This window comes from Strongylocentrotus purpuratus, unplaced genomic scaffold (assembly GCF_000002235.5).
Source record: "Strongylocentrotus purpuratus isolate Spur 01 unplaced genomic scaffold, Spur_5.0 spur5_scaffold_19, whole genome shotgun sequence".
NCBI classification, from domain to species: Eukaryota; Metazoa; Echinodermata; class Echinoidea; order Camarodonta; family Strongylocentrotidae; genus Strongylocentrotus; species Strongylocentrotus purpuratus.
This window is the reverse complement of record NW_022145604.1, coordinates 13242450-13257851: the sequence shown is the minus strand read 5'-3', so window position 1 is coordinate 13257851 and position 15402 is coordinate 13242450. Positions and strand designations below refer to the sequence as shown.

General features: G+C 35.1%; 1 protein-coding gene across 1 annotated transcript in view; it reads left to right on the top strand.

The window, feature by feature from the left end:
• Positions 1–14264, top strand: part of LOC373367 (integrin beta G subunit) — a 70235-nt gene extending 55971 nt beyond the window's left edge. Inside the window, exons 18-24 of the mRNA XM_030990337.1 lie at positions 35–116; positions 500–624; positions 1054–1146; positions 4605–4731; positions 5646–5756; positions 6518–6684; positions 7116–14264. Of these exons, the coding sequence (XP_030846197.1) occupies positions 35–116; positions 500–624; positions 1054–1146; positions 4605–4731; positions 5646–5756; positions 6518–6684; positions 7116–7178 (768 nt within the window). The 3' untranslated portion in view covers positions 7179–14264. The remainder of the gene's footprint in view (positions 1–34; positions 117–499; positions 625–1053; positions 1147–4604; positions 4732–5645; positions 5757–6517; positions 6685–7115) is intronic.
• Positions 14265–15402: the final 1138 nt, after the last annotated feature.

Below are 15402 nucleotides of genomic sequence, written 5' to 3'. Positions count from 1 at the left end.
TTATATTTTCGTTGCCCTTCTTTCCTTTTTACAGAACCCCAGTGAAGTTGTTTCTGGCACTTTCTGTGAATGTGATAACTTCAACTGTGATAGGTACCTAGGAGAGCTTTGTGGTGGTGAGTTCAGCAGCTTAGGAAATCTGAATTTATCAAGGATTTAGCTGGTTTTCAATTGAATTGAGCTGGTCATACTGGAATGAAATTTATTGAATTGAATTGAACTGAACCATACTGACCTGAATTGAAAAGATGAATTGAATTGAATTGAAATGAAATGAATTGAATTGAACCATACTGACGTGAATTTAAAAAAAAATGAATTAATTTGTACTGAATCGAATAGAACTGAATCAATTTGAATTGAATTGAATTGAACTGAACTGAGTTGGGTTGAATTGATTTTAATAGAATTGAATTGAATTGAACCGAGTTAAAATGAACTGAACTGAATTGAATTGAATTGAACTGAATTTCCCCCTCAACATGTGCTTGACATACAGGTTCTGATAGAGGGCAGTGTGTATGCGACGAGTACACGAGGAGAAGTCAGTGCCGGTGCAGGTCGGGGTACAGCGGGGACGCCTGCGAATGTTCTACTCGGGTGGATACCTGTATGACAGGAGATGTAAGAAAATGAAGAGAGAAAGAGAATGAGAATGATTTTTTGGTGAAATTGTTGCTTTAAAAAATAAAGTTACATTTGCCAGCGTTAATGACATGAAACGATCTTGGTTTGAATTCTTTTTACTTCCAATAATAATGATCTATACATTTTATTTTATCAGACAAATCGTCCTTATTTTCACGAAGTGACGGTGATGAGGAAAATTGCATACAATTTGCTTGACGATTTTCCTCACTACCATCACTTCGTGAAAATAGGGCGAAATGAGGCATGCTTTTATTCATTTATTAAATGAATCTATATCCTTTGTTGAGACTGCAGCTAGATAGATGCAAAAAAGCCTCACCACGAGTGTGGATAGATCGTATAATCCACTCATTGGCATGTATCATTTGTATAATGATATCTCTTTCTCTTTTTCTTTCACAGACCATATGTAATGGGGAAGGTGTGTGCATCTGTGGGGAGTGTAAATGTAACGCTGGCTCCTCCTATAGGGGAGCACTATGCCAAGACTGTCCGGTAAGTTCCCATTTTCCTTCTTGTTCTTTTTTAAATGTAACTAATTGTAGAGATTTTATTTTTACACACCCTGTACCTTATTAACCCCTTCCTGCATACTGAATTTCCATTTTTTTTTAAAAATAAATATAAGATCATTGTAGGGCTGTTATTGTTTGACATACCCTAGACTTAAAGGTAATACAAAGTTGTGGTATGCGATCCTACAATATTCAGTGATCGTCGTGGTTGAAATCGAGTCTAAAGTTATGAAATCGTAAATAATAAACTCTTTATGTTGTATAGCTCCCTCTCAACGTCAAAATATTAACTAAGCTATAAAACAATGTTTCAAAACTAAAATCGACCAATTAGCTATTCCCGTTTGGAAATTATATATCACAACTACATATTCTGAGATTTTCATGGATGCAGCTACATGTACCATTGTACGGCCGTAGGCGCTATTCGAAAGTTATCAAAATTTACGTGTTTTAGGGGCTAAATTTTCTGGTGCTTATTATACATCCACAGGGGCATCCAAATATATCAAAATTGTCAAGAATCACTATCCGCCCAATTTTTGAAAATTCCTAAAACTTTGTATTACTTTTTTTAAAGTAACCACTCCTTTCCGTACTGGATTTCCATGCTTATAAGCCATCTAGGGGATAGCACATGGACAAATGACCCTCTTATATCCACAGATCCTTTAGAAATGGATTAGTCCCATTTTGTGCATTTTAAAATAATCACTGCCAAAGTGATGGAGGTGCTTCATGAACACTGTTTGCTTGCCCTCCTGAAAAGAATACTGCCACCAGGGGAGTGTTTCACAAAGACTAAGATCGACTGTAAGTTGGTCTTAAAGATAAACTTTAGTACTGGTAATGCGATTGCATTGTGAAAGAAAAGGTGTGGAAAGGATCAGAAACAGTTGATCATGTAGCATGTAAGTATTGGTGTGTACTGCAAGGTTCTGGAGTCATCAAAATCATAATAAATTTGACCGAGTCTTGGTAAAGTAACAAGCACTGTACACAGAAAGCTATATATGGGACAACACACATGGTGTCGGGGCTAGTACTACCTTGATTTCCTTGTCTTTCTATGCTCATTACTCAGCCAGTATACATGTACATTTTCTACCAAAACTGTTTGGCACATGTCATTTATTTGTAATCTTGAACATTCAGTGTAAGTTTCGTTTGATTCTGTGAGAATTCATTTTCTTTTTTTTACCAGAACTGGAGTTTATCTTTAACTATCAGCGTGTTTCTATCTAAAGCCATTATCTGGTTAATGGCCGATAAGGGATAAATTTTTCATAATAGAAACACACATTCTCCGGCATTATCCAGATAATGCCGGGGAGAGCTTTTACGCGTTCACCGGCAAAATTATCCTTCTTTTAGAAGGATAATGCAGGGGAAGCTAACTGGATAACGTAGGTAGAAACACTGATTGTGTTCACATACCGGGGAGAAACCGAAATAGGAGTGATCACGTGATCGGAATATTTTACCCCGACGCGCGCGACACTTCAATCCCGGGTTGACCTAGCAGTCCCACAATACTTTGCGGTGACCTAAAATTGGCCAGAGTCCGATTAACTTTTTCACGGCCTTTTTTCTGGCTAGATCGGAATGCGCTAGATAGAAAGTGCCCTTACCTGGCATTATACGCTTATTTCTTCAACCGGATAAATTCAGTATAACTAATAGGAACACGCTGTATGACAGGCCTTTCATGCAACTGGTTGCCCTCACTGTTGGTCTCTCAATTATGATCTTTAGATTATATTTTTTCCTTCAATAATGAACTATCAAAAAATGTAGATTTGTGACCGCAATTTATACGTCCCTTCAGAGACCAATGTCAGTAAATGGTTGGAGCGAACATTGGCATGAACTGCTTGCCATATTTAAGTCCAACTTAAAGTCGATCTTACTCTTTGTGAAACACTCCCCTGATGTCATAGAATGTACCGCCGGCGCATAAATAAGGATTCCATTAACTTCTTGAACATGTATACAGCTGTCTCGGTGGGTTTCGCAATTTGGTACAGACGTCCTTTACCTCCCATGCACAGATAGTATCTCTGAAGTGGCTTATTGATAAAGACACTATGAATATGACGGACAAAGAAAGAGGACAAAATAAACAGTTCCTCAGGTAGACAAAGGAACATCCCTTCACTGCTATTATGTAAAAATGTGTAGAACAGGTGAATGCATATGACACCTGTTCTACACATTTTTTACATAATAGCAGTGAAGGGATGTTCCTTTGTCTACCTGAGGAACTGTATATTTTGTCCGCTTTCTTTGTCTGTCATGTTCATATTGAGAATAATTGTAGGGCTTGTATTTTTGACACACTGAATACGCTACCATGTGTGTTTCATTTTTGAAAGTACATACATATATATCACATAAAGCTTAGAAAATCATTTGAAGCATGATTATAAGTACATGTGTATGATTGATAGCAATGACATATCTGTAAAGTTGTTCTTACATATAGCTATGATAATACAGTGTACATGTATGTATATTTATTATTTAGCAGATAGAATTGTTACATTTACTTAAGTAAGCAAGTAAGCAAGAAAATAAGTAAATATGTTCAGTAAGTAAGTTAGTAGGTGAGTAAGTGAATAGGAAAGCAAGCAAGTAAGTGAGTAAGTAAGTAGGTAAGTGTGTGAGTAAGTGAGTAAGTGAGTAAGTAAGTAGGTAAGTAAGTTAGTAGGTACGTGTACATGTGTGATTAAGTAAGTGATTGAGTAAGTGAGTAAGTGAGCAAGCAAGTAAGTGAGTAAGTAAGTAGGTAAGTGTGTGAGTAAGTGAGTAAGTGAGTAAGTAGGTAGGTAAGTAAGTTAGTAGGTACGTGTACATGTGTGAGTAAGTAAGTGAATGAGTAAGTGAGTAAGTGAGTAAGTAAGTGAGTAAGTAAGTAGGTAAGTGTGTGAGTAAGTGAGTAAGTGAGTAAGTAAGTAGGTAAGTAAGTTAGTAGGTACGTGTACATGTGTGAGTAAGTAAGTGAATGAGTAAGTGAGTAAGTGAGTAAGTAAGTGAGTAAGTAAGTAGGTAAGCATGTGAGTAAGCAAGTAGGTAAGTGAGTGAGTAAGTGAATAAGAAAGCAAACAAGTATTAAGTGAGTAAATGAATACGTAAGCAAGCAAGTAAGTGATTAGGTAAGAAGGTAAGTTTATGAGTCAGTAAGCAAGCAAGTACGCAAGTAGGTAAGTAAGGAAGTGAATAAGCAAGTAAGCAAGCAAGTAAATAAATGCGTTGAGTAAGTACTGTAAGTAAGATGGTATTTGATTAAGAAAGTGAATAAGTAAGCAAGCAAGCAAGTGAGTAGGTAAGTGAGTGAGTAAGTAAGCAAGCACATAAGTGAGTAAGTAAGTAAATAAGTAAGTAAAATGCTTGTTTTACCTGTATTTTCTGGTCAATGTTTTATCCATCGATCCATAGACTTGTAGCGGTCAGTGTTCTAGGAACGAGGAGTGCGTCCAGTGCAAGGCTTTTGGTACCGGACTGTCCAAGGCAGATTGTGACAAGTGTCCTTTCCCGGTCATCATGGTCGATAACCTAGAGATTCGTAAGTAAAGGACAATCAAACGAGCTGTTAAATTCATGTAAAACCACAACCCCCGACAATTATATACTTATGAATACCGGTAGTTGTCTTGATATTTTTGTGAGTTATTAACTCATTAACTGAGTATCGCACTTGTCATAAGTAAGAAATATCTTGGGGAGAATTGAATTAAAATATTAAATTGCAGCGCCCAATTAAGATCAGTGTGGTCTCAAACTGCACTGCATGATCTGTCGACGGTATACTATAGTGTATAGATGCCATGGGCGACGTGCAGTGAGGATTACTTTATTGATTTCCACAAGCAACATTACTTGCTTGAAAATATATGTGCTTGTTCTTAAAGTCACGATCAATGAGCGATTCACAAAATTTGCGAAAATAACACCCATTCCCCTCCCCCGCGTGAAAATAACTGCTTACGGTTTACAGTTTTAATAAATCTATAAATCTACAAATCTAATCACTCTACATGCATCAAACCTGTTTATATAGATAGGCTGCTTATCATTTCATGATGTTACAGACTTCTAACAGAAATTGTTAATTGGAAAAAGAACGAATGTACCGGTAGACAGATTCCTCTTTTTACTTGCTTTCTATTTTATCTATTTTGTAGTTTGGTTTTTGTTTGTGATTCTAAACTTTTAATTTATTGTGTACCGGTACATAAATTGAACTGTTGTTTGAAATATTCAACCTTTAGGGATTTTAGTATTCAGTTTTCTTTTTTGGAATTACTGACTACATCTAGCGCCAAATGGTAACACAACACAAGTGGACATGGTGTGCGTAGAAAATCCCTTTTTTGTTGTTTCTTGTACGTCTATACTTTGTAAGGCTCTGAATCACAATTTGTTTGAATGAGAGCATGAAGTGTGGAATAATGTTCCATTTTGTTTGTGCCTTTACAGCCACTGGTTCAGAGAGGTGCCTTGCAGAAGACGAAGACGATTGTTCCATTATCTTTACCTATGCAAAGTCAGCCAACGGCTCCCTCATCTTATATGTGCAGAAAGAAAAAGGTAAGAAAAGGGCCTTTTATTTATTCTCGATGAAGTATTGTTTGTTATTTGTCCGGAGAGGAGAGGGAAGGGGAGGTCAAAGGTTATTAAAGCTACATAGTAATCGGTGTCCATGTGTATTGCATCATCATTTATAGACACCAAATTTGGTTGAATTACCGATTAAAGGCATCGTTTAAAAATGTTAAATCTGAGATGCAAGGCTCTACGTGTTATCAGTGTCTGTGATATGGTGTTATGTTGAAGCCCGAGGAAAATTGCACTACAAAATGATCATGAAGTGCCTCAAAAAAGCTATAATCTTTGAGTGACCAGTTTTACCATACTCATTTCCCCCAATAGACTGTAGTGTTTTAAACGGTTTTTGAATTTTTCGATTTCCAATCATAAATATCTTGATAATAATCTTGGCTTGTAAAAGTCATGGGGCTGCTGACTGACCTAAATTTATAATTATGATTGCAGCATGAGCATCCAGGATTTCGTTTAGAATCTGAGGCAAAGATACCCAATCCCTTTAAAGCAAACTTGAACTATTTAATTAATCTCATCCCTCATTCAATTATTGTCCTGCTTGTTCTATTCTATGATTCATTGCAAACACCTGCCTCGAACCCCAAAATTTTCATGGACCTAGCTATGATTATATTGTACTTGTACAAAAGCGTGCATTGCTCTACTTTTCTGTGAAATAAAGAAATGATTACAGCACCCATAAGTCAACAAAATTCAAATGATCTTTAATGATTGTTTTTCGACAGTATGCTTTGAACCAGTGGACATCATGCATGTCATCATCGGTATCGTCGTTGGTATCATCATCGTGGGATTGGCCCTCCTCCTCGTTTGGAGGTTGCTCGTCTATGTTCAAGACAGCAGAGAATTTGCATCATTTGAGAAAGAAAGAGCAGGAACGCATTGGGGACAGGTAAGTGAATTTCTCCCTCTCTCCCTCACTTTCTCTATTTGTCTGCCTGTCTGTCTGCCCCCCCCCCCCCCTCTCCTTCTCTCTCTCTCCTCTCCCTTCTCTTCTCTTTGTCTCTCTCTCTCTCTCTCTCTCTCTCTCTCTCTCTCTCTCTTTCTCTCTCTCTCTTTCTCTCTCTTCTCTCTTTCTCTCTCTCTCTCTCTCTTCTCTCTCTCTCTTTCTCTCTCTCTTTTCTCTCTTTTTCTCTCTTTTTCTCTCTTTTTCTCTCTATTTTTCTTTTTATCTCCCTTTTTGCGGTCACATGCTGCGGGCGTGTCTCCCTCATGACTGTCATCACTTATACTCCACCTCAAATTTCAATTGTCTCTTTCCCCAAAACATTTCTCTGCGATATATTTATATATATATTTTTTTTTTTTCTTCTTTCTCTCCAGAATGAAAATCCGATTTACAAGCCATCAACTTCGACGTTCAAGAACCCCACATACCAGAAATGAGACCGGATTAATGGTGCCAGATTTTTTCTGTTCTTTTTCTCTTGTCTACATATTTTTTGTTGCATTCAAAGACATAGAATCCTGCATATTCTGTTTGAAAGCAGCGATTTATGAAGCTCTGTTCATACATGATGGGGTGAAGTACGTCCGTCAAAAACCTTCATTAGCAAAAAAAAAAAAAATAAATAAAGTGGGGCAAGGTGTTTACAAACTCGCTTCACGTTTGTGCATCTAATAACAAAAAGGTTATTGCACTTTAATAGTGGCTTATTGCATGCAGCACACACTTTTTAAAAATAATAGTAATAATGATGATGATGATGAAGATGATGATGATGATGATGATGATGATGAAGATGATGATAATAATGTTTTCTTATATATCGTTTTACCATTAGCTGACCAAAGTGTTTACCGTCTTATTATTACCCCAGTCACTGAATTTAAGTACTCCTCTGCTAATTGCAGTGAACATTCTCCACTCCCTGGGGAGCATTCCAGCTAGTCGCATCCTACCAGGTTCCCAATTAACACCTGGGCTAGGTGGAAAGGAGCAATGTAAATGAAGAACATTTTTTCACACCCACTTGCCTTCGATTAAACATGAAGTGGTTTGAATTTAGATGCAGTAGTTTTTTGAGGTGGTTTACTACATCATGGATGAATAAGGCCTTCAGTGTATAGCTGAGTTCTGGGCCCCATTTCACAAAACCTTATTACAATGACAAATAAAAAAAAAATCAGTGACAAATCTGCTGATAACCAATCAGAAGCAAGGATTTCACTAGCTTATAACAAAAACTGTCATTTGTCACTGATGACAAGTTTTGTGAAATGGGGCCCTGGTCAGGTGATTTCATTGCGAAAGAAACCGTGTGGAAGTAATTGAGGTTGATAATTTAGCACATTTTTTGTGAGTAATGTGAGATTTAATATCATTAAATTGACTAGAAAGTGACACCGCCTTGCTGAAAGTCACATGAGCCGCACTCAGAAATGTGTATATGGGACTACACAAACCTATGGCATGAAAGTTTGGTCCAAACACTCAAGCTTTGTCTTGTCATATTTGGAATATGAGGGCATTTCAAGAGCCAACCTTATCGTGGGACGTTTTTATCAATTTTCAGAGGACATATTTTTTATGATATTCTTCCACCCTGACATAAAAAAAGTATTTTTGGAAAAGCTCACAAATCACTTTTCACCTTCCCCAGAATTCAACCTTCCCTTTATTCAAAGAAACCTGAAGGGACCTTGTTAACCTGTTAGGAATGGCTTCGTTCATCAATGCACTTCAAAATGATTGTCATTCTGTGTTTTCGTGGTTGGGTTTATCGGTGGTTACTTTATCTAGAATAAGCAAAATAATTTTGGGGTAAATTTGTTCAAAACAGTAGGAAAATTATTGATTGAAATGACAGAATTATGTATGAAGCCCATGATTTTATGTATTGTTTCTGTATACATGTGTATATATGTTTGCTATGTCATTGTCTTGTCTTTGTGTAGCTTTAGATTCTGTTCAAGATTTCAGATTATAAATGTGACGCTTTCTGTGATGCGTTTGAATCTGGGACGAGTTTAAATCTGACCAAAACGTTGTTTTGGTCCTCAAGTTAATTGAATCAACTCTATTTCAGAAACTGTACGGTGTCAATACACACTGTACCATGAATTGTTAGGAGTAAAAACACACTTGGTCCAAAGTTGTGTGGTGTTAATGCACGTTGTGCCAAAAATGTTGTGTGCATGCACAGTATGTCAAAGGTTATACTGTGCGAACACACTTTGTCAGATCTTACATATACAGTTGTACACTGTATAAGTTACACTATGCCGAATGTTATGTATATTGGCTTGAATGCACTCTAAATGTACATGTATACCAAAAGTTTTGCGGTGCAAATGAACACATGTATGGCTGTAATTATAAGGGTGAATGCACTCTTTGTGAGAAGGTACATTACATGTATATGGTGTTAACCCATAAGCGGTTCTGAGTTTTATCATTTTTTTCTAAATTAATCAGTTTCCCCTTCCTCAAATTGGCAACATTTCATCAAATTTACCGTTCCTTCATAGTTTGAAGATGTAAAACTGTTTAATTAAATGAACCAGTGGGAAACAAATCTGCAAAATATAACTGCAAAACTTAGTTCATGAAAATCATGATTTCACACCGTGTTGCCAATTAAGAGATGCTAATGATTACAGTAGTTAAAATTAAATTGCTCTCATTTGAGAAAGGTATAATGTACTGCATTGGAAAAAGACTCAAACTTTTCTGTGATTTTTTGTCTTTCTGCTCATGTATATTGTGTAATCCCCACAATTTTGGATCACATGTAGGATAAAAATGAAGAAAAAAAAATCACTAGAAGGAGTCAGTGTACTGCTAAGGGTTAATACACACAATGCCAAAACTTAGGTGGTGTGAAAACTGTGTAGGAATACAATGTCAGTTTTGAATGGTGTGACCGCACCTAATGCCAGAAGTGATATGTACATGTATGTAAGTGGTGTGGCACCAATCATTTTGCTTAGTGTTTGTATGAAATTACAACTCTTATAATTTGTGAAGCGTCAACTTGTGTGTATATATATCTTAGAGAAATATGGATGAACAAATCTTGTAGCGACTTGCTATTTTAACCAATACATGTAGTTTTGAACTGTTAATTTATATGATTAGTTGTACATGAAAAGTATGTGTGTATGATTGTCAAAGAAATCTAGCCTATCTCTGTAAAAATTGCACATGGCGGACAAAAAGAAATTGAACCAAAGTGGTATAGCGTAGGACCAAAATGCCAAGCATGTACTTTATTTTTCCTTTTAAATGGCGTTTGTTTCTTTCATATTTTCCCTGTATATCTTCCCGAAAATGTTTCTGAAATTTGAACAGACAGCTTCAGTTTTTTTTTCATCAGAATTTTCTTTCACCTATCCATTTAGCTAGAGATGTATGTGGATAAATCAAGAATGGAACCTATGGTCTGTTTAGAGCTATAAGGGCTTTAACTCCGGAGGTAATACCCTTCTGGCGCTTAGCCGATCATACAACCTTTCACCAAACTTGTTTCTCTCACTATGTGACATCACAATAGGCAGAGATTCAACTAGAAACATAGCGGAAGGATTGAGATATATTCTGATATGTTCAGACAACATCGCCTGCTTTCAGTTGCATACATTTCTTAGTTTAAATAGAAGGAAAACATTCAATGTATCTAAATATGTAGTGTGTGGAAAATTTTGAAACAGTGTGCCTAGTTTTATATCGAACTTGCCTATTTCCTTTTCAGTGTAGCACCAGATGGGTAAATCAGTACGTCGCTTAAATTCATTTTGTATCATTTTTTTGGTAGCATTCTTTAACAGTTTTAGCTTACTGTTGCGCTAGTATAACATGTGATGTATGATATTTGTATTTCATGCATCTATTTGTAGTATTTTTTTGCTGATCAGGCAATTTCTTTGGTGAGAAAAATACCAAGGAAGCTAGTGACAACAAGATACTGGTATTTAACCTTCCTGGCACATTGCTTATTGTAAGTTTGAGAGGAGTGGACTAGAATTAATTTTCCCAGCATAAACGTCTTGTTGACATCTTGTAAAGAAATATATAGGTGTGAAGTAGATAATTCACACCTTTTGGATTTTTTAAAAATTTGAATAGCTGTACATAACCAGTTGTAGAAAACAGACCATAATTTATATGTGTAGCAATAGAGCTATGTGTACAATTTCTTGTCTGACTTTGAATGTTAAACAATTTTGTAGCATATTCCAAAGCAATGTGAAACAGAAGAGATTTAGGGAATCCACAGAGAGAATCTATTTTTAATCATGTAACATTAATGATATTTGCAATGAATGTAATCTTTAAATTTTGCTCCAAGGGTAGTATTTTAAAGCTTATGGCAAGTGCCAAAGAAGCATTAACTTATGGATAGCAATGTCGGTATTTATTAGGCTATTTTGATTGATTTCCAGTTTTTTGGCGTTTTTAAAATTCACTTACAAGGAGTAAAAATTGTTGTTACCATACCATAATATATGGGACTTAATTTCCATATAGAAGATAATTCTCAATTTCCTACCACAAAATACTTCTTTGTAGTGGCTATGCATCTAATCTGGATATTGTTAATCTGTATATGCTATTTTTCAATCATTTTTTGTGGAATGGGGGGATTTTTGTCAGTTTTATAAGTGTATAGGTATGTATGTATAGGTGTGAATAGTAACGGTAACTACATACAATGTATTGTTATTATTGATTAATATGCAATCGGTATAAAAAACGGCTAGAATATTATACAGGTTCTTCCAATCGTTAATGAGTTTTAGAACAGACAAAATATATAGAATAATAGTTTCTACATGAAAGATTTGGTATATTGTATTTCTATTGAAAACATATTGATGCTAAAATTGACTTAGATATCTGAATGCAAATGTGATATCTGCAATAATGCAAATATTTTATACCGGAGTTTTAAAAAAATATCATATTTTCTTAAGAATGGTATACTAGATTTGTAAAATAATGCATGGAGCTGGCATTTCTAAGCAATAAACATACTTGTATGATTGATAATTGGTGCAGTTGATAATGTGTTCAACAACAAACAAGAACAATTCAATTCTATGCAATCTTTAAACAGTATCATTTAATATATTAATGCACGTTAATAAACAATGGTATTGTTGTGTTAAAGCTTGTTCGGATATGGAGTGGTAAACCGCCGCACATAAAAGGGCACTTTTTTTATTTCAACGTTTAAATGGAAAACAACTGCGTGCATGAAAGGCCCTGCATGGATTCACTGAGCTCAGTGTCATTAGATTCAGAAACGTGATGCATATTACGCTTTATGGCGTCATAACAAAAAATGCTGAAGCTTTGCCATGTCATACGTGAACGAACGTAATGGCCCGTATACACAAAGCAAGGTTTGAGCTCAAACCTCCTTTTGTTTCGCCAAACCTCCATTTGTTCTTTACAAACCAGGTTTGTAAAAAACACATAAAACGCGTCATATGACGTACGAAAACCAAGGTTTGTCGACAAACCTCCTTTGTGAATTCGGGCCTATGAGTTTCTTCTGTTTCCATGAATGTGACTTGATGAAACTGCATTTTTCTCACAAATTCTTGTTATTATGCAGAAGCCGGTTTAGTAGGGATTGTAAAACAACAACAAAATACCAGTGAAAAGAGTTAATGTATAATTAGTTCTATACAAGGGCATACATATACATGCATTTGTGCGCTGGGCGCATCACTTGTCAATATACTGTAAAATGGAAAGCTCTTAGAATCTGCTAGTTTTGCTCCCTTTTTTTTTCCTTACTTCATCTGTTAGCATCAAACTTATAAGAATTACAGCAGTTAAATAAATTATTTACATTGATGACATAAGCAGGTAAAATGCATAAATGATGTTAGTAAAATTTGAATTCAACCGTTCAAAAAATTCCAATGATTACATACAATTAATCACTACTGAAATACATGTTTGTGAATATGACAGTAGATAATCATTATGTGGCTATTAAAATTGCCCATTATGAGTCTTTGTTTAAAAGTGTTAGTGACTGTATATTTTGACAGGCTGTGAGATAAATGGAAATCCATGTGATGAAGAGTTGATTGTTACTTTTGAAAATATCACATATCTGTCAACTGTGTGTGATTCTTATCTCATTTGTTCGGAGCAGGAAGGACACGACATGTACGTCATATACATGCATATCCATTGTACACGAGAGTTTACACCCTCCTGGTTCCAAACAGAACTGTTCTTATCACGTAAATAGAAATCAATTATCAGAAAATCTTGCTTCTAACTTGGTCTTTGAAAAAAAGCTTAGGCTAATGTTTTTTGTGTTATACTTTTTGAGTAGTCATTCCTGTTAAGTTTCCATTCAAACTGTGATGAAATTTAGAATGGATAATCTTTCCATCATTACAAATAGACCTTAAGCACAAGATAAGAACTTTCTTTAACTTGGTCTTTGAAGAAAGCTTAGGCTAATGTTTTTTGTGTTATACTTTTTGAGTAGTCATTCCTGTTAAGTTTCCATTCAAACTGTGATGAAATTTAGAATGGATAATCTTTCCATCATTACAAATAGGCCTAGACGTTGAAACAAGATAAGAACCTCCATTGTTTTCTTGTTTGTCATACTTCAGACCTGTATCTATAGAATCAGTGTTATAACATTTTACTCAAGAATCATTTGCCCACATTCAATAACAGTTTAAAAATGCACAGATAAGATACTGTAGATAATGCTATGGTCACAAAGGTTTGTACGAGTGATAATTTCGTACGAATCTCCCTGTTTTTCCATTGTCTTCCCGAATTTCTATTGTCTGAAAATCATTCGTACGGCGTTCGTAGCAGTTCGTAATGGCATTTGTGACCGAGGCTTAAGTAAGCTCTGACTTTAAAGATAAATTCATGTTAAGTAAACATGTAACCAAGTCTTGTTGTGTGACCAAATTGAAAATTCTACTTTTTTCTTCGCAAAAATAAAGTGAATCCTATAAAAATTATCTCAAAGACTTTCAAAATCAACCAAGGGTAATTTAAATAGCCTGTTAATCCCCTACCGATACGTGCAAACATAACAATGGTATATTGTGTAATCCAACATGACTTCAAGGGGAGATTCCATAAGCTATCATTGCCCTTGCATTTTTTTTTCGTCAAACTCTGTGCAGTTGTGTTCACATTAAGTGAAGAACATTTGATTGTCTGTTTAAACCATTATGGTGCTATATGAAACTTTCCCTTGACCAATATATCTCCTAAGGTTATTTTTGGTTTTAAATACTTGTAGATTTTTATAAGATATTTAAATGCATGATGTGTATTTCTTCTGCGGTAAATTATACATTTGACTTTCCATGCTCCTGTCTGTCATGTAATCATAGTGATTTCATTTTTACCATTCCAGTTTTTAGTTTTTCGAATGTAATAATTATGGATACAATATATTATGTATAAGAACTGATTTTGGTAAAGAGAATTATGATAATAAAAGTTGCCTTTTTTGGTAGAAACAGAAATATTGTAACGTGTTCTTTTTCGCGTTGTTATGAAAATCATAGTATTACGTTGGTGACGAATTGACTGTTGTGATAATAAACTTTCTCATATACAATTCTGAATATTTTCATAGCTCTTTTAGATCCGTGTTTGTGAAAAATCTCGATGATATACAATGAATACAATGGACATTACCTGTTTTTCAAATCTCCCGTGCCCCCCCCCCCAAAAAAAAAAAATGTATTTGTTTTGTTTTATTTCCACTTGTTCATATCAATACAAAGAAACATCATACAAATAAATATAATGAATAACATGTAAGTTTGACAAAAATATGTTTCTAGTTAGAATACAAGCAAAAAGAAATATATTGATTGGTGCCAAACCATCATGAAAACATAATCTGCATAAAAATAAGAAATAAGGGGGAGAATGGATATCTTATGTATGTTTAGCAAGTTTCTTACAAAGGAAAAAGCAGGAGACCACATGTCGTAAGCGTAAATGCTTGATGATGACCGTGGCCTCGGCCGAGTTAGCAAATAAAAGAATACTTAAAGAAATGAAATAAAATCCCAAATTCCACCGAAGTTCGACCTCGAGATATTTTTGAATGGGATACTTGTACTTAGTAAATAAATAACCAAATTGAACAAATATTCCAACGTCATTGGGTTTTCTTATGTACACAATCCGCTTTTGACCATATCAAACAATGAGAATAATATCTGTTCTGTCAATGTTCTCAAAACCGCATTTTTAAACAATGGTTAAAAATGAATAATACCTATCACAAGGACGAAAATGTAATACCCTTTTGTGGCAGAGATTAGTACAAATATTAAAACGGTGTCATTACTAAAATTAAAAATTTCTTCCCAGAGCCCACCCTCCATATAATTATACTGTATTCGTGATGTACGAAAATGGATGAATGATTGCTATCTCAAACTAAATGACGATAAAACAGAATTTCTCTTGTTAGGCTCCATGACAACTTTCCAAGATTGTTATAACTCATATACGTGTTGGTTCTGTGCACATTGCTCCTTCAGATAAGGCAAGAAATCCTGGTGTTATTTTCAATACAAGCATGTCTCTTGATACACATATTTCAAAATGTGTGAAAGCTGCCAATTATCATCTTCGTAATCTTCG